This window comes from Schistocerca americana, chromosome 9, assembly GCF_021461395.2.
Source record: "Schistocerca americana isolate TAMUIC-IGC-003095 chromosome 9, iqSchAmer2.1, whole genome shotgun sequence".
NCBI lineage: Eukaryota > Metazoa > Arthropoda > Insecta > Orthoptera > Acrididae > Schistocerca > Schistocerca americana.
The window spans coordinates 142063662-142089609 of NC_060127.1; the positions used below are offsets into that span (position 1 = coordinate 142063662).

Here is a 25948-nt window from a genome sequence, read left to right on the forward strand (position 1 = left end):
TGAAATTAACCGCAGAATGTGGGGACAGTAGTATTTATTCATACAGGGTTCATCTTACAGTGATATTGGATTTATATTTTCTCTATGGCAAAAAGACTGTTGACTGTTTTATATTTGAGCTTTCAGCGATAGCCCTCTTCAGAATGGAGACCCCCAGCGCGTGCATGCACACGTGCGCGCACACACACACACACACACACACACACACACACACACACTTGCAAAAGTAAGCACACTTCATGCACATCCACTCCGGCCAGAATGCAGCCATGCATCGAACAGAGGCAGCAATCTGGAGTGGGGTGGGTAAGGGGGAGGGATAGCAGGGTTTGTGTGGGGGAGAAGAATAAGTGCTACCTGGTGGAGTGTGCAGGGACTAGATAGTGGAAGGACAAGGCAGCCAGGCAGTGTCAGGAGGTTGCGGGAAAGAGGTGGTAAGCAGAAAAAGAGAAAAAGCAGAGGTGAGGAAAAGACAGGCAGATGTGTTGAATTGACAGAGCACAGCACACAATGAGAGTAAGGGGAAAATTGGGAAGCGGTGCTCAGAAAGGGGGGAAACTGTTACTGACGGTGTGGGGGGAGAGTGGGTTAGCATAGATTGAGGCCAGGATGATTTTGTGAGAATGTGTTGTTAGGATAACTTTTATCTGTGCAGTTTCTGGATCCCACTCATCACTATTAACACCACTTCCAGTACACTTACGTGCTTCGTGTCTATGGTCTTGCCACTATAGAGCACTACCTCTCCCAATGTCTTTCAGGCTCTAAAACCCCTACATCATTCCGCATCTACCTTAGATGGCACCCTCGTATGTCAACATGTTGATGGGCCATGTAGAGGAAACCTTCCTTGCCTCCCAAAACCCCAAATTGCTGTTTCTTGTACAGGTTCATTGATGATACATTTATGATCTGGGCTCAAGGCCAAGACATTATCCTCATTCCTTCACTACCTGGCCCCCCTCCACCGCATGTGTTACCTTCCTGGATGTTGACCACCTACTCTCTAATGGCCCCATCCACACCTCTGTCCACATTAAAACCACCAACAGTACATGCATCCATCCTTTCTACAACAAAAAACCCTCTCATACAGCCTGGCCACCTGAAGATGGCATGTCTGCAATGACAATAACTCCCTTGCCCATTACGGTGAATGTCTCACGGAGGCCTTCACAGCAGGCACTATCCCCCAGAAGGAACACATTCTTTGTCGCACAACGCCACCCCAGACTGGAATGACTCTACTACTTCCTTCATCAGGACTTCATCCATCATCATACCCTGCAATGAGGGATGTCCTACTCAGCATTCTTCCCATCCCTTCGTAAGTGCTGTCCCATCACCCACCCAATCTCCACAGTGTCCTAGTCTAGTCATGTACCACACTCAATCCGAACTGCTTCCCACAGGGATAACATCTCTGTGTCTGTGGAAAACTCAGGAGCAAGACCTGCCCAATCCACTCCCACAGCAAGTCCTGTTACAGATGCACCTGCCCCATCAGGAGCTGTGCCACCTGTGAAAGCAGTCATGTCACATACCAGCTGTGCTGTAATCAGTGCACAGTGTTTTATATTGTTATGACTACCAGACAACTGTCCAATAAAACTAATGGCCAACTGCCAAAGTGGATCATAACATACAGCTGAACATAACAGCTTGATTTCAGTGGCTGCTTCACAACCCGGGCCATCTGGATCCTCACCTCCACCACCAGCTTTTTTGGACTGTGCAAATGCATGTTATCCTTACAACAAACAATGGAAAATCCAGGATGGAATGATGACAATATTATGAAAAGGAAAGATTGCTACTCTCCATATAGTGGAGATGTTGAGTTACAGACAGGCACAGCAAAAAGACTACTAAACAAGTAAGCTATTGGCCAGAATGCCTTCATTTCATTTAGATAAAACACACACACACACACACACACACACACACACACACACACACGCGTGCGCACGGCCACTGTCTCTAACTGCATAGGCTAGACTGAGAGCAATGCTTGTGGGAGCATGCAGGGACAATGTTGAGAATGAGTAGGGCAGCTAGATGCAGATGGGAGATTAGACAGAGGGTGGCAGGAGATGTGGGGAGTGGAAAAGGAGGGAAGTAAAAAGATTGTGGGTGCGTTAGTGGAATAGAAGACTGTTTAGTACCGAAGAGTGGGAACAAGTAAGGGGATAGGTGGGTGATGGACGATGACTAATGAAGGCTGGGGCCGGAGGGTTACGGGATCGAAGGATGTATTACAGCGAGAGTTCCCACTTGTGCACCTAAGAAAAGCTGGTGTTCGTAGAAAGGATTCAGATGGCACAGGCTGTGAAGCAGCCATTAAAATGAAAAATATGGTTTTGGGCAGCCTGCTCAGCAACTGGATGGCCCAGCTGTTTCTTGGTCACAGTTTTTTCAGTGGCCATTCGTGTGAACGAACAGTCGGTTGTTCTGCCTATTTAGGCTGTAGCACAGTGGTTGCAGTTTAGCTTGTAGGTCGCTTTACTGGTTTCGGTGGTAGTCTTGCCTTTGATGGGATAAGTGATGCTTGTGACCGGACTGGAGTAGATATGTTGGGAGGATGTATGGGACAGATCTTGCAGCTTAAGTCTATCCCTGTAATAGATCTAGATGCGAGACCTGTACCATACTTCCTCCCATCACCACCTACTCCTGTCCGGTCACAAACATCACCTATCCCATTGAAGGCAGGGCTTCCTGTGAAACCAGTCACATGATCTACGAACTAAGCTGCAACCAATGTGCTGCATTTGCATTCTACATGGGCATAACAACTGACAAGCTGTCTGTCCGCATGAATGGGCACTGCCACATACAACATTCTTCATTTTAATGACTGCTTCACACCGTGTGCCATCTGGATCATTGCTACCAATACCAGCTTTTCTGAATTGCACAGTTGGGGAACTCTCACTGCAATATATCCTACGTTGCCGTAGCCCTCCTGGCCCCCATCCTTGGTTAGTCACCCACCTATCCCCTTCCCTGTTCCATTCCTGTGATATGCAGCTTTCTATACAACCAACGCACCTACAATCTTTTTTATTTTTCTCTTTTTCCGCCTCTTCTTCCCTCCCACCTGCCCCCTGTCTAACCTCCTGGCTTCACCTAGCTGCCAGGCTGCCATATGCTCTCCCCCCCTCACCCCTATATGCTCCCACAAACAGCATTTTACTGTCCTCAGCTTCTACCCTGCTATCCCTCCCCCTCCCAGGGTCCAGCTTACCCTTGCCACCCAGACTACTTCTCCTGTCGTGCTGCTGCTTGCAGTCTGATTTCAGCAGCCAGAGACAGTGGCTATGTGTGTGTGTGAGCTGCATTTGCACGAATTTGTGGTCAAATTCACAAGAAGGCCTTCTGGCCAAAGACTAACTTGTTTAGTAATCTGTTTGTTGTGCCTGTGTGCAGGTCAGCATGTCCACTACACAGTGAGTAGCAGCTTTTCATAACATTGTCATTATTCCATCCTGGATTTTACATTGTTTGTTGTAAGGATAACACACATTGGTGCATTTCAGGAAAGCTGGTGGCAGAGGGGAGGATCCAGATGGCCCGGGCTTTGAAGCACCCATTGAAATCAAGCATGTTATGCACAGCTGCATGTTGTGCTACAGAGTGGTGGTTGATTATTTATCCTAGTGGACAGCTGGTTGGTAGGCATAACCGTATGAAAAACTGTGCAGTAATTGCAGCACTGCTGGTATATGACATGGCTGCTTTCACATGTGGCCCAGATTCTGACGGGGTAGGCATGTCTGTGACAGGACTGGAATAGGAAATACTGTGTGTGTGGGTGGATTGGGCAGGTCTTGCACCTGGGTTTTCCGTAGAGATATTATCCATGTGGCAAGCAGTTCATGTTGGGAGTGGCATATAGTTGGACTAGGATGTTGTGGAGGTTGGATGGGAGATGGAGCAACACTTCAGAAGGGATGGGAAGGATCTTGAGTAGGATGTGTCTCATTTGAGGGCATGACGTTCCAGTCTGGAGTGATGCTGGGCAACGAAAGAGGTGCTCCTTTGTAGCTGGTGCTTCGGGATGATGTGAGGATTGGGGGCTGTGAAGATGTAACAAGGAAATTCTGTTTGCTGAATAGGTCTGGGAGATTGTGCCTGTCTGTGAAGGTGTTTGTGAGACATTCCGCGTAATGGGCAAGAGAGTTCTTGTCACTGCAGGTACATCATCCCCAGATGACCAGATTGTTTGGGAGGAATTTTTTGGTGTAGAAGGGATTACAGCTAGCTATGAAAATTCAGGCACTGCTGGTGGATTTAGTGTGGACAGCGGTGTGGATGGAGTCATCAGAGAGGAGGTGGTCAACTTCCAGGGATGGCGCACACTGGCTGGAGGAAGACCTGGTGAAACGGATGGGAGGGAACATGTTGAGGTTGTGAAGGAATGAGGAAGATGTCTCAACCCAGAGTCCAGACTATGAATATGTCATCAATGAAACTGAACCAGACCGACTTTGTGGTTTTGGGAGGCTATGAAGGTTTCCTCTAGATGGCCCATTGACATGTTGGCATAGGAGTGTGCCTACAGGTGCGCAGGGCTGTGCTACAGATTTGTTTGTATACCTTCCCTTCAAAGAGTAGTAATTTTGTATTAAAATACAATTAGTAAGGTGTATGAGGAATGAGGTAGAGAGTTCGGAGTTTCTAGGATGTTTGGGGTAGTAGTGCTCAATAGGTGCAAGACCGGGGCCACGAGGTATGTCGGTGTAAAGGAAGTGGTGTAAATAGTTACTAGTAGGGCTCCAGGAGGTTTAGGGGGTGCGGATGGCAGAGAGTAGGTGGAGGAAGTGGTTGGTATCTTTGGTGTGAGAGCCCATCTGGATTCATCCCTCCACTACCAGTTTTTTCTGAACTGCACAGATGGGAGTTACGTTATCAACACATTCTCATATAACCATCCCAGTGTGAACTTATGGTAAACTACTCTCCCAATATACCTCCAGTTAACAGTTTCTGCCTTCTGTCGTGTCAGCGCCTCTAAATTCTCCTTACACTCATTGTGTGCCGCTCGTTACCAATGCACTCACCAGACTTTTCCCCTCCTCAGTGTTTCTCTTTGTCTGTTTGGCGACCTCCCCCCACCCCACCCACCCTCTTTTCTTCCACCTAGTCTCCCAGTGCTACACCTTGCAGCCTTGTCCTGCCATCATCTAGTCCCTGTGTACTCTTCCAGACAGCATTGACTTCTCTACCCCAAAGCCTATGCTGCTATCCCTTCTCCACCCAACTATGAATTTCTGCTTCCATTCGGCACACAGTTGGATTCTTGCCAGAGAAAGCAGTCATGTGGGCATAAGGTGTGTGTGTGTGTGTGTGTGTGTGTGTGTGTGTGTGTGTGTGTGTGTGTGTGTGTGTGTGCGTTTTCCTGTCTGCAGAAGGCATTGGCTGAAAGCTCAAATGCATAAGTCTTTTCATTGTACTTGTCTGCAGCTCATCGTGTCATCTTTACGGTGAGTAGCAATCTAATGTTTTCATAATTTACATCAAAAGTTCAAGTTAACTTAAGTCATAATTACTGATCATACACCATCTTCCCCAGACATCATGAGACTGATTTTTTCCTGGTGTACAGGCAATGTTCGTGCAATAACTATCGTGGCAGCTTGAACTGACAACTGTAAGCAGCAGATGTGCATTCATCCAGTCAGTTGTGAGCGGGCAGTGTTATGTAGTGGACATCTGGCCATAGTATGTCAACATTGTTGTGTCGCAGCATCTCTGAATTGTTGTTAAAGAGATTCTCCAAAATGTTTTGATAAAGAGAGAAGTGTGTGTAAAGTCTGACCATCATCAAAGAAGGACTTTTCTGACAGCTTCAGGTAGTTGCATGAACATTTGTGCACATTGTACTCAGGTGGGAGGAGACTGTGTACAACATATGAAGCTTAAAACCACCATCTTAACTTTTTTGTCAATGTTACTAGGACAGCAAAGATTATGAGTCATAATCTATAATTTTTTAAAAAATATGGCTGCCAACCACTTAGGCTATAGGTGAGTGATGTGCAGTGTACAATATGTATAACAGTGCATAGAAGTTGCTAGCTTTTGAGCACCACTCTATTTCTAGTTTAAGTATAGTATCTCCCACATCCAAGCATACAGACAATTATAAATAGTCTTCACGGGTTTGCCGCCAGATGACATTGTCTAAATTTCACAATATTTCCTCAGAGCAACTGCCAGAAATCTTCAGGTGGTTCAATCTCGCTGGTGGCTAGGTGCGACTGACAGTATCCGCACGTCGATGCCCTGTATATAGAACACGTGTGCAAAGAATGCGAAGGCGTGGAAATTGCGCATGTGCTATGATTTGCAGATGGCATCATACGAAAATGCCCTGTGCCAAAAATCCTGTCGCAAATTCCACAATATTTCTTCAGGGCAACTGCCCAGCATCTTCAGGTGGTTCAACATGTCGCACCTAGCCACCAGCAAGGTTGAACCACCTGAAGACAGGTGCTCCAAGAAAATATTGTGGAATTTGCACATCATCATCCGACGGCAAACGTGTGAAGACTATTTATAACAAATTTGCCAGGAAAGCTTGAAAAGTCACACACGGCAATTGGTCCGCAAGTATCACAACCCCAGCCAGATATCAGCTAGCTATAGCTTGGTGGTTGCCTTTCCTTGTGTTTGTTTGTTGCTTCCAAGTTTTAAAGTGAATGCTCTCCTTCCTCCCCCCTCCCCACCCACCCACTTCACCTCACCTCACCCCCCACCTCTTCGTTGTGATTACATTATTGAGATGGTATTGTTTATAAGTAACTGTGTATGCCTGTTTCAGGATCTGGTGGGACTGTGCACCAGTTATATGTGCACTCACACAGCACTTGCCGCAACAAACAATCATCTTGTCTCTTGGCTGCAGTATGCCCTGAATGTGGGTCACTATCGAGTTGCACAGGTACATTTGATTTTTAGTCCATAATTGTGTCTGATTCTATCTTTTCTTCTGTTAATGTTTAGTCTGCGTCTCTTCTAAGGGCAACCTACGTTTCAGACTAGTTAATTACATTGGAAGGTGAATTCACTTGGGAAACCTGTGAAGTAACAGTTAGTGAGAATGACTTGCCAGTACTTCCTTCCAGGAGACTAATTTCCAGTTCCCAATACCATCATCAGCTACATTAAAAGTAGAATACAAAACTATTTCCATCTCTGGACGTTGTTATTTCCTTCTCGATGGAGAAAAGAGGATTGGATTCGAGCAGGAGGGGCAGGTCACTCACAAGAGGTTTTTGAAACCACTTGTACAGTGGCGTAAAGTAGGTTAGGATCCCAGGTATCACACTCTCTTCCTATTGACCTTGGTGGGCCCTCATTTGTGAGTAATGATAGAAGATTAGTTCTCATAGTCCACTAGATGGCATGGTTTTTCAAAATGGTGTCACAGACGAGTATAAAATACCGAGCGGATATGCTTAATTTTGTGGATTTCGAGTTTAGTTGGGGGATAGTCTTCCCCAAAATGAGTGTGATCATTATTTAATTCTGTTGATTGTTTTTGTCTACTTTTTTTATACTCAGTTCCTTTAATCATCATATTAACTATTAATTAGATCTCATTTTTTCTTTCTTTTATTCTTTTTTCATTTGGAATTTTTGTCTGTGTGATCTTTAAGTTGTTTTTTATATACCATAGTAGTTTCAGCTTTTTTACTAGTGCACATCTGCACCAGTCAAGGTATCAGCTAATACAGTTGTTGACACACATTTGAGAGTGTAGCCACTGTGGCGTAAGTGGCCTCAAAATTGCATAATGAAGACAACCTTTGAGTGGGCAGGGACTGTTAACAGTCTCCAGGCCAGTCACGAGAAGGATAGCACTTGAAATCCACGCAGCGTATTTCTAAGTGGAAATGACACTGTCTTATTTGGAACCAGGTAGGAATATCTGGAAGAATTACTGAACACTGCTATTGAAGAGAGCAGTGTCTTGGGTCTATGTTTAAACATCAGTAAGGCAAAATTGGTGGTTGTCAGCAGAAACAAATATGAAATTGGGGTACTCTTGTACTCGGTAATGATAGGTCTTAAGAGTTCCAAAATATATGTATTTTGGTTGTCAAATCAATGATAGTTGGCAAATATTACAGTTCGCACTCGACTACTTTGTTGCTACATGGTCGGTATCCTAATTATGGAGTAGATTCAAATGGCTCTAAGCACTATGAAACTTATCATCTCAGATCATCAGTCCCCTAGACTTAGAACTACTTAAACCTAACTAACCTAAGGACATCACACACATTCATGCCCGAGGCAGGATTCGAACCTGCGACCGTAGCAGCAGTGCGCTTCCAGACTGAAGCGCCTAGAACTGCTCGGCCACCGCGGCCGGCCAATTGTGGAGTAGAGTCGTGAACACTTTCTGCAGTGTAGGGTAAGAAACTGGAGGCAGTTGAAATGTGAGTGTAACAAAGGATACTCTGACAGATAGTCACAAATGTAGCAATATTGCAGGGTATGAACAATTATTTAAAAATTCTCAATACAATTGAAAGAAGAAAACTCAAATTTTTTGGGCATTTAATGCGCAAACAACAAATACAACCTATTGAAACAAATAACTTCGAGGAAATATTCGTGGCAGACATGGTCCGGAACATAGAAGTTATCCTGTCTAAAGAACTTAAGCCAGAGGTTTGGGTTGAGCACAGAATCACTGTCGATTGTGCTGCCGATCGCCAATGTCTTGGAGGACGAGGCACTTAAAGAGGAAGACAGTAATATTTAAAAATTTGAAAATAATGATCTATTGGTAAAAAAAGTGACAAAATAATGTATTTAATTGGCTGTGCAGTGGTGTCAAAAACTTAATAGATGGACAGTATATTGAAGATAATCATTATACTGTCATTTAAAACACAAATTCTTTTTGCACTGTGGACATAATGATAATAATAAAGATGAAGATTTTATAAATAAAATCCGAGCAAGGTAAGTAATACTATTAACTATTACAATAACAAGAAAAAAGTATAAAATGATGAAAATGGAGAAATGAAGTTGATGTATGAACATAAAAGTAATTAATATAATGGAAGAAAACATTCCACGTGGGAAAAATTATATATAAAAACAAAGATGAGGTGACTTACCGAACAAAAGCGCTGGCAGGTCGATAGACACACAAACATAAACCCACTTCCTTTCGTCTTCCCCTCTCCTTCCCTCTTTCCTGATGAGGCAACAGTTTGTTGCGAAAGCTTGAATTTTGTGTGTATGTTTGTGTTTGTTTGTCTGTCGACCTGCCAGCGCTTTTGTTCCATAAAAGTAATTAAAACCACATGGGCAGAGATTCCGGATGAAAAAAGAATAAAAGGAAGAAAAAGATGAGAGCAAATAAAAATCTAATACAGTGATAAAAATGGTGCAGCCTAGGTTTAGAAATGGAAATAATGATGTTTAAAACAATTAATTGAATGAAAAGAGCCAAAACTGCCATTTCAGTAAGTATATAAAAAAAATAGATGGCAGCCCATATCCTTCAGCATATCATCAGATAACTTAATCCTTAGGTAAAAATCTTGACTGCTTGGAGCTCCGCAGCTCTCGGATATTCATTGAAAGACATCTTCTATAGAACATGAGCTTCAATTACACACTTCTATAGCTGTACACACTTATCAGTTAATACGACAGGATCTGAAATAGGTCCTATAACGTAGTACACAGTTTTTCATGAATGTTACTGCTGTCAAGTTTTTGGCATTGACAGGTCTTGGTACTATTTGACATAACTGTTGTATAAAATAAACATAAAATTTGATGGCAATAACACCATGACAAACTGCATAGTGTGTTATAAGACATATTTCAGATCTTGTTGTGTTAACTGACAAGCATGTAATGGCTATAGAGGTGTATAATTGCAGCTCATGGTGTATAGAAGCTGTCTTTTAATATTAGTCCTTAGGCTACCGTGCCACTTAAAGTATTGGCATTAATATCAGAGCAGTAGTGGGTCACGAGAAATTTGGTCTTGTCGGTTACTCACAAACTAGGCCCCACCAGGGTGAGTGCATGCTGCAGGGTGCGATATCTGGGTCCATAACCTACACTATCATATAGGTAGTTTCGAAAAGTTGAAAATGCCATCCCTGGAGCCCTCTCCTTCTTAGGCCTCGTGTTTAGATGAACTCAACTGTTAAGAGGATGAGGGAAGTCGGGGACTTAGATGGAGGAGCAGGCAGAGACAGCTGAGAGTGCCTGAGATCAGACACAGAAAGGTCCAAAGATGATGGGGCAAAGTGGGGAGAAAGATAGATTGAAGGGAAAAGAAAAGCATTTTTTCATCTTTTAATGTCTCTGTCGGCAGTACTGGATTTGCCCCATGATGTAAGTATAGGCGAGCTATTTGTCTCCTAATATGGGGTGATAATTTTGTGTGGGAAACTTCAAAAGTCTGGAATTCTGAGAGAAATTAAATTCACACTTCATAACTACTGAAACACACAGTTCATCAACAGAAAGTAATATTATGATTTGCACTTGAAATTGCTTTGGAAACAATTGGCAGGGGAGTCACAAAATGAAAGGTGAAAAAGGTATTTAATTGTTGTAATCCATTTTGCTAACTCTGCCAGACTCATTAACCTCAGGAATCTTCATAATTGTCGTGTGTTCTCGGACTCCATCCTGTTGCATGATTTTGAGCACGATCTAGTGTAATATGTGCATCAGAATGTGTCATGTAATTGTGATTAGATTTTCATACTAAAAGAAAGATGGATTTTGTAATTATATCGAGTCAGCAGTGCCCGTAGTGTGAAGAATGTACAGTTCTGAACGTAATGTTACCTTTGCTATCAAAGTCTGTTGATACTAAACTCCAGAAATGATAAAACATCAAATCTCCAACATTGCTGGAGCTGGAAAGAGATCCTCCAAGAACAGGACCAACAACGACTGAAGAGAATTGTTCAACATGACAGAAGTACAGCCCCTTCCGGAAATTGCATTGCTGCAGATTTCAATGCTGGGCCATGAACAACTGTCAACATTCGAACCGTGCAATGAAACATCATCGATATGTGCTTTCGGAGCTAAAGCCTCACTCATGTACCCTTGATGAATGCTCAACACATAGCTTTATGCCTCGCCTGGGCCCATCAACACCGACATTGGACTGTTGATGACTGGAACATGTTGCCTGGTCAGACAAGTCATGTTTCAAATTGTATCGAGCGGATGGACATGTACAGGTATGGAGACAACCTCATGAATCCATGGACCCTGCATGGCAGCAGTGGACTGTTCAAGCTGATGGAGGCTCTGTAATGGTGTGGGGTGTGAGCAGTATGAGTGGTATGGGACCCCTGATACGTCTAGATACGACTCTGACAGGCAACATGCACATAAGCGTCCTATCTGATCACCTGCATCCATTCATATCCATTGTGCATTCTTATGACTTTGCCAATTCCAGGAGTTCCAGGAGGACAATGTGATATCTTACATGTCCAGAATTGCTACAGAATGACTCCAGGAACACATTTCTGAGTTTAAACACTTCCGCTGGCCACCAAACTCCTCAGAAATGAACATTATTGAGCATATCTGGGATACCTTACAATGTGCATTTCAGAAGAGAGATGTCCACCCCCTCGTACTCTTACGGATTTATGGATAGCCCTGCAGGATTCATGGTGTCAGTTCCCTCCATCACTACTTCAGACATTAGTCGAATCCATGCCACATTGTGTTGCAACACTTCTCTGTGCCCACAGGGCCCCTACAAGATATTAGGCAGGTGTACCAGTTTCTTTGGCTCTTCAGTGTATTTTCACCTAGTTAAAGTGTTATTCTTCACATCAATAAATATCTTACACTATGCACTTTCTGAACGTACCTCTGTTCTTCCTCAGGGTTCAAGCTGCCTCCTTGCCAAATTTCATCGAAATTGGTTCAGCAGATTAGTCATGAAAATGTAATAGGCAGTTACTTTCGCATTGATAATATTAGTGTGGATAAAACTTTCAACTATTTGACTGCAAAAACACCTTGTAAATTCATTTAGTATTTTTGGAGAAGCACGTTCAAACCTACAGACATGACAGTTTTAGAGATTTATTTGCTTCTTCGTGGAAAAATATTGAATCAGCATAACTGGTGGTACTTAATGACTTGGCCTATCATTGTGAGCACCCATATTATAAGTGGTGCTTACAGACTGGCCCTTTTCAATTTCAGTTGTATGAATCTATCAAGATTTCTAAATATTGTGGAGTACAGAACATTTCTTGTAATTTAATAAACCACCAGTATATCAGTACATAGTGATAAGTCTTGTCTGGTTCTGTTCTCGCAGATATCACTTTTTGTAACTTGATTTCTACATATATTGTCAAGCGAAATGTGAGTTAACAAATAAGACACCTGGTATCAAAACCTGCCACGTCACAAAATTTACAAATATGAGTTATCATTTTAGGGAAGAAATATATCATAAGAACATGCTTCAAAATTGGCCATGTCTTCGTGTTAAAGGGTGGTGAATTCTTGGTCGTGTAGATGAGTGGGTGGAAGGCATTGAATTCATAACTGTCCAGGTTAAAGGATGGGCAACAATCGTCAGGTCATAGCATTTGTGTTCCAGATCTTGTGTCGTTAGATTACTCAACAATGTTACCGTACTAGTAGGCAAAATAAGTCCTTACAGCGTATATTGTTTGAAGTCATATTTCGTATGTACATTGGCAACACCAATCTTCTGCACTAATTTCAATATTGCAGGCTTCTTACCATAACTGGTGCAAAAGTTATCCTATTTCCTGTGTGCTTTTATTTTTTCATTATTGTGTAGTGTAACATGAAATGCCTGATATAATATAAATGAGAGAAAATTGAAGACTTAAGACAACAATATCTATCAGTATGTGCGAACAGTGTCTATCATAACAATGATTCGATTAACATACTATATTATTTGCAGATCATTTTCTTTTTGTAGTGTTAAAGATCTAAGTGAACAACAAACTTTTAGTGAGAGAAATCATAATTTTTCTCCTCAGTTTTCGTATGTCCTTCTTGATATGTTATCCAGTTCTGTTGAAATGCCTCTTTTATTGCTATAATGAAAAGTAATTGCAATGTCTCCGTATTTTCATTTAATTGCTTTTTTTAGAAGATTTTGGAATTTAAAAAGTGTACAGTCTTATGAACAAAAAGTAAAATTATATAAAATTGCACCAAAAACAGCAAAATCAAAACTTAAATTAACAAAGGAATCAGTTCATTATGAAGCAGATTTCACAAAACAATGGTGTGTAAATATTAAGTCATTAAGGATGTAGCTATGAAAGAAAAATGTTTGTGATCATAGTTGTTTTGTCTGTAGAGGTTTTTCATACTATACGAGGTCTGCTCAAAAAATTCTGGAACTTCGTCCACAAAATTTTTCAGCACTTACCTTTTATTTATTGTGCGTGTTCTCCTATGAAATACTCTCCTTCACAATACATACACCGCTCCCAATGCCATTACCACTTCCGAATGCAGTCTTCGTAGGTCCCTTACTGGATTACGCAAAGCGCTGTCTGCGAATTTTCTTTTATCTCATCTCTTGTTGTTAATCTTCATCCTTTTAAAGGGGTTGTCAACTTTGGAAATTAAAGTAAGTCCTCAGGTGCCAGGTCTGGAAAGTAAGGAGGATGAGGCAGCACAGTGATTTCATTTTTTATGCAATAGTCACGCAACAACAGGTTTGAAAATGTGGCTGCATTATTGTGATGCAAGAGCCATGAATTGTTTCACTCACATTTCAAGCTGTTTCTTTCTCAGGATTTCATGACATGATCCAACTGAAATTTTACATTCTTCTGCAATCTCTTTAACAGTCTGTCTTCGATTGGCATGCACCATTTCATCGACATTCCTGACATGAGCGTCATTGGTAGATGTTGAACAGTGTCTTGAATGAGTGTCACCTTTAATGCCCATCCTACCACTTTAAACTGTGTGAACATTCATAACACCGAGTAGGCTTAAGCACTTATCACCTTAGGTTTCCTGCATCATTTGATGTGTCTCTGTAAAAATTTGTAGGGAGTAATGCAAAATTTAATGCAGATGCGTTGCACCTCTAACTGTGCCATCTCGAAATTCACAAACTGTGCGAGACAACATTGTTCTCAATACAGCACTGAACAGTAGCTAACAGATGAACAACAGTGAAACTTCCAACAGTTACACATTAAACACAGATGTGTGCATGGATGTCACACACCATTGGTGCAAAATTATGAATGTTCCGGAATTTTTTGAACAGACCTTGCACACCTTAAATAGTGAATCATAATTTTTTAAAATAAAAATGTCATTTTATTTTCAGTTATTAAGCACAAAAAATGCAAGTATTCATGATAAATTCAACTTTGGCATAAAAAATAAATTAGAAAATAAAGATGTTCACATTTTTTTGCAAAGAGGCCAATGCAAAAAGGCAAGATATTGAAAATTAAAATATTTCACAACATGCTCTTATTTTCAGTGCTGAAAAGTCATCATCCATCCCTGCCCAAAATTCAAAAAGTGATATATTCCAAAATTGTATTTTGATTTGACTTATTGTTGAGGATGCTGGGACAAGGGGTGGAGGAAAATTATGATTGAAAATTGGGTTGAAAATACTGAATGATTGAGAAATACTGTATTAGATGATATCAGCCGTAATCAAATATTTTTACTTATGGCTTCTCATGCCCAAACCCACCCCTCTAATCCCTTTCAGAATGATTGAACCCTGACTTTGATCTCACATTCTGATCATATTGCTTATGAACAATATGATATACCTTGCCAGAACAGTGGAAATGTCTACTTTTATCTATATATGATATTATATCTAAGTTGAAAGGTGGGCGACATACGTGGTAATTTTGAAGAGAAGCTGTGCTTTTTGTAGAAACTTCAAGAATTCGTAAGAATCAGACCAAAATTAGTAGAAAAATTTCCTTTGCACAGTTTAAATACACAACCTTGTTCTATTTACAGGCTGGTTTTTGTTGTTTTCTGATTACTCGTTTCATTGCTATAACGTCAAATGCAAGATGCTGTGACTGTTGGAGCTGTTGCGATGGTACTCCTCGTGCTCGTTAGTTAGGAGTTTTTAAAGCAATTGTGTTAGTAGCTGTGATATGTGCGAGTCTGTGGTGGAATGTAGTTGTCACACCACCATTGCAATGTACAATAAGTGCCTGTTCATCAGGAAAAAATGGTATCTTTGTTGTCGCATTTCAATACAGCATACAGCATTGCCGTGTTCAGTTTTTGTTGTGAGTGGAGCAAAATAATATGGGAAATAGCAAATAAATGTTTGATATACAAGCAGCTCACAATAAATGAGCATTTGTATAGCGTTTTTCAACAGTAAATGGAAAAAACGATCATCTCAAATTTTGCAGTAAAGAATAATGACTGAAATAAAACCTACCTTATTAGCTTTCGCTGCTGGCTGAGGTATCGCTGCTCCTATTTTAATTGTCTGCTTGGATGAAAAGTAGTTCTATTGCTATCTCAATACTGTGGGCTCTATGTGCATAACTGTTGTCAAATTTGTATACATGACTCACTGAATTCCTCCAGTGACTTTGGGGAACACTTTCCAGAGCATAGCAACACAACTGTGAAGTATCATTTATTTTAAAATTCTTGTTCTCCTTTGTTACCTTGTTCTTAACAAATGCCCAAATAAGCTCAGTGGTGTTCAAATTACAATGCACTACAGGCAGCCGCACAAGTTTAATTTCATCATCCACTGATCGCAGTATACTTTCCGAAAGGTATTCCTGCACCCTGAATTGCGGTCTCACTTATTCTACTAGGTCAGCTTCAGTAAATTCCTCATATGATGGAGGTTGGAAGCTCTGCGTTATTGCTTTCCAGCCATTCAATAATATAATTGTTTCTCCACTTTGTAGATGGATTTCGTGATGTTGGATTCATCGTGTGACATGGAGCCTGATCTAAAACAGTTGCAGATCTGTTTGGTAATTTTTAGAGAACTCTCCTAAACCACTCTTTGTAGTGTCTGGCATTCATTTCAGAATGATGATCTGCACCTCCTTTTTGCACAGTAAAACATAAACCAGCATTTTCCACGAACCCATTTTCATTCCCAGTGTGGCAGAATCAGACAATGTTTGAATTCCCCCTTTCCAGCCATTCCACTCTTTAACACTTCCTCTGTGATTGCCTTATACATTTTTTTATGCATAAGGTACTTTCTGTTCTTGCACACCAACAAACCTTCTTGAATGATTTGCATCATGCCAGAGCTCATCAGTTTAATAAATAATCCATCCAGTGTTGCGCAAATGTTTTATTTCGCCGCAAGCACTCATCTATTTTTCCTGCAACTTGGTTATTTTCCATCAGCATAGGTTTTTTGTTGAACTTTTTGTGTCTGAAGTCCAATTTTCGAATAGCATGCCAAAGGATTGTTTCACTCAATCTGGAAAATCTTCCATGTCAGTCTCTTAACTTTTCCAGTAAAGCTGCCACTTTTGGAAACCGCTTTTCCACATAGAAGTCATGGATTTTTCTTCTACGACTCCCTTGAAAACTCATCCAATACAAACTTCTGTCACCTGCCAGAACTCGTTTTGTTATACAAGACAAGAAGTTTGTCTGTATTCTCTCAGAATTCGCTTCACTCACTGTGATACCGAACTGCTCGCGTGCTTATCATAAGACTTTTTACAAATTTGTAAATGATGCATGGTTTCACAGAAAAAATAAATTAATTAAAGATGCGATATTAGTAATCTAAGCATAAAAACATAACAGCTGTGTAAGACAACAACAGAGCTTGCATTTTCATATTTTGTCCTGTTAATATGTATCACCATTAGGCAAATTGCAGCAATCTATGCCTATCTTTGCTAGGACAAAACAACAATTGGAAAGCAACAACACATCATCTGGAAGTTGAGTAGTGTGTGGTCATATCTTTAAACTGTACAAAGAAAATTTTTCTCCTAACTGCGGTCAGACTTCTGTAACTCCTCAAATGTGACACTCACTAAGAAATGATAGAAAAAGCGCATTTTGTCTTAAATATTAAACGTATGCCACCATATTTTCAATTAAAATGTAATAGTCTTACACCAAATAAAAGTAGACATTTCCATTTTCCAGCAAGGTATAACACATCGATGTTCGTCATGCTCCGTGACCAGAACATGAGCTTGTGCATGAATGGATAATAGGGGTGGTACGTAGGGATATATTGCCCACACAGTATTTTTATACAAATAATATACATAATAGTCATGTATATGGAAAATTTGGTTGAAATTGCTCCAGACATTCCTGAGGTATGCTTCTATGCCAGCCCCAACACCTTATAAGGCAAGCAGTTCTTACTCACAGTGTTCTTCTTTCCAGATAGTAGATAAGTGTACAAAGCTCAGTCGAAATTGATCCAATAGTTTAGGAGGAGCTATAGACCATACATTCATTTTTATAATATGCACTGTTCAAAAGAATTAGGGGAACACATGTATCAGCATCCACTTTGTTAAATCTTTTGATACAGGCAACCACCGGCTGGAGTGGCCGAGCAGTTCTAGGCGCTACAGTCTGGAACCGCGTGACCGCTATTGTTGCAGGTTCGAATCCTTCCTCGGGCATGGATGTGTGTGATGTCCTTAGGTTAGTTAGGTTTAAGTAGTTCTAAATTTTAGGGGACTGATGACCTCAGATGTTAAGTCCCATAGTGCTCAGAGCCATACAGGCAATACCTCTGGTCATATTACATGGCTTTAGATCTTCACTTTCAATGTAGGCAAAAATTAAAATCATTCCCCATCTGTTGACTGTGTTACGCAGTTACTGTGTTGTTACAGTGTCAGGTAACCTCTCAGAAGGAAGTGAATACCTGTGTCCTAGTGTTTTCTTGCGAGGTACACAGTGTCAGTTGTTATTTGTGGATGTTGTGTTTGACCAAGCTCATACATTGTGACATCTTAATGTAGTGCAAGTTGCAAGGCGGTTTGTTTGATCCAAAAAGGATGGACTTTTGGTTGTGTTGCTGCAGATGCCATTGCCTCTCCATGGGTCGTCCATGGGTTGTGCCCACATTACAGAGAGACAGGTCAGTACACAAGGCAAGTTGGACAAGGTCACCAACCATGACAATCCCACACGAAGACCGATATCTGGCCATCTCTGCTTTGTGGCATCGTCTGGTTATTGCCAGAGTGCTGCAAGATGATCTCAGAATGGCCACTGGAGCCACTGTTTCCAATCAGACTTTAATGAACAAGTTACGAGAAAGGACTTTAGACTCCAGATATCATGTTTGAGGATCCTGCTTGACATATCATCTTGCAGCTCTACTTCAGTTCTTCCATTCCAGTGTCAACTGCAACACTGGCAAAACATGTTATTCACACAAGAGTCCAGATATCCTCTGATGGAAGGCAGTGGTGGTGTTTGTGTGCGGAGAACCACAGTAAGCCGTACCTGCCAAATGTTATTCAGGAAAGCAAAGATTTCCAGTGTTTTTTGATGTGGTGTGGAAGCATCATTGATGACAGCCCTACATATCTCACCATTGTCCGTGGTCACCCTATCACAGGCAGTACATCAAACAGGCCCTGTTGGACCTTGTGGTGGCTGCTGTCCCTGAATTCCTTTTAATGCCGGATCCCGCGTGCCGAGCTTTGGCAGAGATGTCTTGCGAAGCGTGGACATTGAAGTAACGGAATGACCAACGGTGAGTCCGGACCTAAACCCCATCGTGCACATGTGAAACATGCGTGACAGACATGTTTGTGGTAGTCCTGCTCCAACACAGACTGCCCATGAGCTCTAATGGGCTCTCATTGAAGAATGGGAATGGATACCACCAGGTGACCTTCATAGACACGTACGGATCATGCTGTATAGATATCAGACAGTGATAAATGCTGACGGAGAGCATCCACATTATTGAAGCTCTGAGAGTCCAATGAAAAACATGTAGGATGATGGGATGGAGGATTGCTTCCACTTTGTTTTTGAAACCTGTTGAACTGGACATTTCAGCTCTTTTCATGTAAATGATCGAGGATGTGATGGTGTTCCATTGTGTCCCAGTATTTTCTGGTGAGGTAAGGTACACAGGTGGCAGTTGTCATTTGTGGACATTGTATTCAAGCACACGCAGCGCGACGTCTTAATGCAGTGCATGTTGTGAGGGTGGCCTGTTTAATCCACAAAGGATGAAAATGTAGAGGTATAATTTGGTAACGTACCTTAATTATTGCTCAATGGGATATAGCAGACGGCCAAAGCCGTGTTCCCCTATTTCTTTAGAGTAGTGTATATGGACTATGATTCAGTACTCGTTCTTGAGCATGAGAATGATGTTGCGGAAATTTTCTACAGTTATGTCGTCATTCTACATTATGTCAGAGAACCACTGAAACAAGATTTTTTAATGATTCTCAAATTAGCATATGCTTTTCTTCTTTTTACAGATTTGTCAGAATTTTGTAAAGTGGAACATCGAACTTGTTGCTCGGTACTCTGACTTCGGCTCTTTTGAACCAGAAATCCTACAGCTTCTGTTGCAACAGAATGACATAGTAGCGCATGATGAAATGGCAGTATACAAGTAAGATTTTAATTTAGATACAGTACCATGATAAGTAGCTTAATGAATGGGAGTAGAAGTAGTGGAACTAGGCAGCCAGCAAGGCACAGATGTTGGGACTGTGGACAGAAATATTTTTATACATACCATGAATCGGAAGCTAGATTGCTCTCCCCCCCCCCCCCCCCCCCCACCCCCCCCACCCCTCTCTCTCTCTCTCTCTCTCTCTCTCTCTCTCTCTCTCTCTCTCTCTTTTACAAGCATCACAAGCTATGCAAGTTTCCAGGTCCAAGAGATCTACATCCTTGAGGCCATTCTGTACGTACTTTGTTCATTTTCTTCTCTTCAAGGGATTGAAGCATTTGTCCAATCCAAGATTCATAGCCACAATTTTAAATATAGCAACTGGCTTTCCCTGTAAATCATAGACTTTTGTGTTCATTAGTTTCCCTATTCTGTTGTGTGTTATCATGAATCCTGCCAAATCTCTTTCTCAAAATTTTCCTTTCAAAGATTTTTTGTTTCAGTTTTTCTGATTGTGTTAAAATCCAAGTCTCATGAACATACGTTAGAAAAAGTGTGATAAGAGTTTTATGTTCATGGATTTTTTTTAATTTCTTAAGATAAGTGTACTTTTTATTGTACTCAGAAATGCACGATTCCACGTATTTTATTTTTCTCCATTATTTATTTGTTCTTTGATATTTTTGTATGTTGTTAAATTGTTTTCAGGTTAAGTAAACTGATACTCGTATTTGCGGTACTAGGCTAGTTTTCTGTCACTCAATTGAGCATTTAGTTTTTCCACTCCCACTCCAAGTAAGTTATTGTGTAATATTGTGTATTAATTCCTTGTTCATTTTCTCCTAACATTATTATATCATCTGCATATGCCAGTATGCTAAATCCTTGTTTTTATTATTTAATGCACATGTCTTTTTTAATACAAAATGTTCTGGGAGTGTTGTGTTCTACGTGTTATAAAGTAACTGTACCCGTGTTCCTCTGTTATTGAAGTCTCGTTTTCAGACAGAGGCCAGCTGGTTTCTAATTGTGCAAATGCAACACACACACACACACACACACACACACACACACACACACAGAGTATCTGGCAGCTGAAGCTAGGGGCTAGATAGATAAGGACAATGACTAACAAATATTGAGGCCAGGAGGGTTAAGGGAATGTAGGACATATTGCAAGGAGAGTTCCCACATGTGCAGTTCAGAAAAGCTGGTGTTGGTGGGAAGGATCAAGATGGCACTGTTTGTGAATCAGTCATTGAAATGAAGAACGTTGTGTTGGGCATGCTCACCAACGGAGTGGTCCAGCTGTTTCTTGGCCACAGTTTGTCAGTGGCTATTCATGTGGACAGACAGCCTGTTGGTTGTCATGCCTACGTAAAATGCAGCACAGTGGTTGCAGCTTAGCTTACAGATCACTGGTTTCACACGTAGCCCTGTCTTCGATGGGATAGGTGATTTTTGTGACTGGAATAGAGTAAGTGATGGTGGGAGGATGTATGGGTCAGGTCTTGCATCTAGGTCTGTTACAGGAATGTGAGCCATGATGCAAGGGGTTGGTAGCAGAAGTTAGGTAGGTATTGACAAGGATATTTATTACAGAGATAGACCTTGATGTAAGACATGTCCTATACATCCTCCCACCACCACCACCTACTCCAGTCTGGTCAAAAACATAATCTATCCCATCAAAGGCAGGGCTGCCTGTGAAACCAGTCATGTGATCTACAAGCTAAGCTGCAACCACTGTGCTGCATTTTACGTGGGCATGACAACCAACTGGCTGTCTCTCCGTGTCAATGGCCACCAACAAACTGTGGCCAAAAAACCGGTGGACCACTCTGTTGCTGAGTATTCCGCCCATCACGACATTCTTCATTTCAATGACAGCTTCACCACCTGTGGCATCTCCTTCCCATCAACACCAGCTTTCCTGAATTGCACGGGTGGGAACTCTCTCTGCAATATATCCTGTGTTCCCCTAGCCTCAACCTACGTAGTCATTGTCCTTACCCATCCAGCCCTTTCCCTGTTCCGTTTCCGACACTACACAGCCCTCTATTCCACGAGCGCACCTTCAGACTTTTAGGTGCCCTACTGTCCCTCCACCTCATCTCTGTATACTCCAATAAGCAGCACTCTACTGCCCCCACCCCTGTCCTTCTATCCCTCCCCATCACCTAGTTGACTTTCCCATCATGCACTGCTGCTTGCAGTCTGGCTGCACTGCCAGAGACCATGGTTATTTAGGGAGGGGGGGGGGGGGGATGGTTCTGTGTGGTGTCTACTTTCGATGAAGGTTTCTTTGTTGGCCAAAAGCTCATTTTCCACCAGTCTTTTTGTTGTGCGTGTCTGCGACTCAGTATCTCCACTGTATGGTGAGTAGCAACTATCCTTTCCATAAAACCACATTAATGTTTTATTTTGTTGTTTTGTTCCACTAAATAAGAGTGTAAATGTGTAACACGCCTGTAGAGGACATCAACAGGGGGTCATTTCAAAAAAGTTTAGCTCTTAATGTGAAGTGCTTATGATCTTGCACTCATTCAAGTGAGGATCATCAAAACATGCACAAAATTTCTAATTTTTTGTCATTTTTGACAAACTATTACATGGTTGTTAAGAATTTGTCTCCTTGTGACACTTTCTGCATTGATCCACTGGTAAGTGTAGCAGCCAGGTTAGAGATTGGAGGATTCTATGTTTAATAAGCTGATTGATATGATAACTCAAAGTTGAGAAATAATTTTCCGTGTCAAATATTTTCCAAAGTTTGGCCATTAATTTTTCCTAAACAAAAATCTTTATGAAGGCCTCCCTTTGTAAGCATGTAAACTATTTTATGAGTAGCAAAATGACGAAGTCGTATACATTGCAGTTACTTAGTTTGGGAAATATCTCGAGATAAAGGAGATTCAGAAAAATTTTGCACCAGATTTTTATCTCCTTTGAAGTCCTTTCAAAAGAGAGGTCTTTAAATTTTAATGTTTAACTTCCATTTGAAAGAGCTGATTTTTTTTAATAAAAGAATGTTTAGTTCATTATTGGGAATGTTTAGTATTAGCTGTTGAGTGACAGAGAGTTATGCCTGTCAAAATGTTTCAGGCAGTTCGAAATTCAACTCATTGTATGGATGAAAAATAAAATTGTGTGGCTCCATGGTGGGTTTATTCCTTTTGTCCTTGAACAGTTTGTTTTAAAATACGGTGATCCAACATCAATTGTCTGAATATTTTGGCATACTAGGCAATAAAAAATAATAATTAATGCTTTCTTTGAAAATTCAATGAAGAAAACATTTGTAAAATCATGTGTGTCATGTTTTATTTCATGTGAATTGTCTTCTGATTTACTACAACATACTTGATGTCATGAGAAACAGTAATGAGTAAAAGCTTGTTCTTATTTTACTTTTATCTGGTAGAAATGCCAGCAAAATGTCGTGAAGTTTGCACCTCATATTTTATGGTTTAAAAATGGAATAATAACTTTTGAAATACGAAGAATTGGTGCAGACTATTTCACTTTTGTGTAAAAAGAGTCTTTTTCCACTTGCACAGCATAGGTTGTGGGTGCATTTTATGCACTTTTAGTTCTTCTATTGCAGTGCCTATATTGATGTGTTCGTGGTGGCAAAATATAAGCCACTTTGGACCAATGATCATATCCATTTTATCACTTGTCCAGACCTGATTTTGTATGCAGTTTGTATATTTTGTCCCTTTTTGAGGTGGCTAGCTCATTTTCTAACAGTGCCTCATGCTCTTGTGTTGTCTTTGTGTGGATGAGACAAAAGAGCTTCTGACAGAGACATCCAAAATTTATGGAAGATCCATAATGCTCTATTTCACAATCTGTTTTTCACAGCATAGAAACCAGCAACTGACAAACGAAATTCCTACATACTTCAGAAAACACTGGCGAAACACCTTTCAAGTCATATCCCTCTAACAGAGAATGAATCTGATCTTCTATTATACTTGCATATAACACAACTAATGTGCATCAAAGCTCTCCAATAAAAAAAAATGTACAAAAAGCTGTGATAGAGCAAATGAACCGCTTTGTCCGTTACAGTCTAAAGTTATGCAAGAAACACCTAATTTCCATTATCGTGCTAGTACAAATTTAAAGCAAAACTACTTTGTGTCAACATGAGATTACTAATAATTGTCAGCAGTACAACATTATATACTCTTTCAAAACAGTATTACACACCAAATCACTGAAATGTCACGGTTCAACATAATTTCAAGCTACTAGAGCTGGCAGTGGTACGGTACTCTCACCTTGACAAAACACAGTTACGTTTGGCATGATATGTTGGTACTGAATGGCAGCTTAAATGAGAGAAGTGGGTAGTGTAGAAAATCCACAATTGTTGCAGGTCAGTTAGAAGCAATGCTAAAGACTCAGTCCGGGGGGGAGGGATCAAACCCACACAGTCATGTGGGTTTGAGTGGAAAGGGTTAGCCACGACGAGGTTTTGAAATGTGTCGACCCCATCTCCGAGGGTCCATGTCTGGTTGCCTGTCAAGTCTGGCTGAGGGTGGGTCCCTCTACCAGTCCTGCAGTGAGTGTCCTAACTGAGGAACCCAGGCCTCTGCATGTATCTTATTGGTTCCACAGCCTGTCTGACAATACTGCAAAAACAAAACACTTATTTTACAACAGATTAAACTGGTTGTCCTCATTTTGGGCAACAGCAGCTGGAAAACTATGTGGATGATCCATCTAGGTAGTAGCAGATGCAGGAACAATGGAGCTTCACAAGAAAAACATTAGCCAGAGTCTCTGGTTCTGCAGCCACTAATGTGTCATGTTCTGTGGAGATGTATTGCTTCAATGTCTCGTTAATGCATTTCGTGGCAAATATATTTTCTAAGACTGTTGCATTGAGGAAAAGTGATAATGAAATGAAGTGAAACTTACATTTCTTTTAATGTTGTGATGAAACAAAGAACTTCAGGGAGCTAAGAACAAAACATGATATAAATTAAGGTTGCGGACCTGAAACTGTAGGGCATGTTTTTGGCAAAATTCACATTGAATTTGTTTTTGTTTGTAAATGATTAGACATGCAAATTTGAAAGGTAGTCGCACTACGTGCCTGAAGACAGTCATAGAGCTTAGAAATTGATTGTTATAAAAGATTATTGGGTGCTTTCTGACTGGAGTGTTTGCTTTTGCAAAAACCTCAGCAGGTTTTCCCAAAATGATATTTTTTTTTACTTGCAACATATCATTGTTTCTCTAGAGAAGCAGCAGGATTTTCCTGCTGGTGAACAGAGTGCTTCTCTGATTTAAGGTAATTTGTGAGATTATTTTCCTTTTCCCACCCAAGTTGATGATTACAGAATCACAAAATATTGATTTGGACCTGTTGTTGCCAATTGATAGCCGTCCGATAAGTATGTGACAGTGATACAGATAGAACCGACATTGCTGGTCTGCAAGAAGAACTGAAACTATGTTCACACATTAGAGGAAATTCTTTTGCATGGTCGAAATACATTGACAGGTTTTGTTTTCCAGTCGCAATTGTGCAGAGTGTGAATACCGTGAATTAGATGTCAAGCACAAGTGTAAAAACCCCAGAGGGGTGGTGAGTGGTGCCATGAAACAAGCCCTGCCCCAATCTCAGAGAGCAGCAAGCCTACACATATGTCCTGTGTTTCTCTGGAAGCAGAACTGACACTCAATTGCAGGGATCGCCGATCCCTCCTGCTGTGTGAGGGTCATAATCTAACTTCGTGATGGACCAGGATTAGTCTCTTCACTAAATTCGAAAATAGGAAAACAATAAGCAACACACAATACAAAGCATTCAATACTCGTTACCATACAATTACTCGCTGAGGTTGGCAGTGTCGTAAATGAGGTAGTTCAGGGCCAAACTCTACCAGTATTTGACACAACTACAATTCAAAAGATTGGCTGTCCTGAACTGCCACGTAAATGCGTTTGTGTTATACCAACTTCTGAACTTTAGCTAGCTAACAAACATATGTGTTTCTTTGCCTTAAGATCCTGTTTCCCATGGCTGAGGCCTAAGTTGCATCACCCAATGTGTTTATTGTGGGGACCGTTGAGCCACCCACAATTGATGCGGCACCAGAGCATCAAGCGGACCAATATGTCACAGCGTTTGTCCACTTCTTATTTTGCAAACATGTTCTTCCACATACTATCTTTCCAAATTGGGCTTCACCAGATGATTGGATGTATGTTCAACATTTGTATACAGAATATAAAGCTATTTCAAACTGGCGTTGTTGTTGTTGGTGGTGGTGGTGG

At 41.0% G+C, this 25948-nt stretch overlaps 1 protein-coding gene across 2 annotated transcripts in view; it reads left to right on the forward strand.

Annotated features, from left to right (window-relative positions):
- The window catches only part of LOC124551363 (BTB/POZ domain-containing protein 17), a 135472-nt gene that overhangs the window by 64874 nt on the left and 44650 nt on the right, over positions 1-25948 (forward strand). For both annotated transcript variants that reach the window (XM_047126398.1, XM_047126397.1), the window contains exons 5-6: positions 6827-6946; positions 19512-19648. In XM_047126398.1, coding sequence (XP_046982354.1) covers positions 6827-6946; positions 19512-19648 — 257 coding nt within the window. The remainder of the gene's footprint in view (positions 1-6826; positions 6947-19511; positions 19649-25948) is intronic.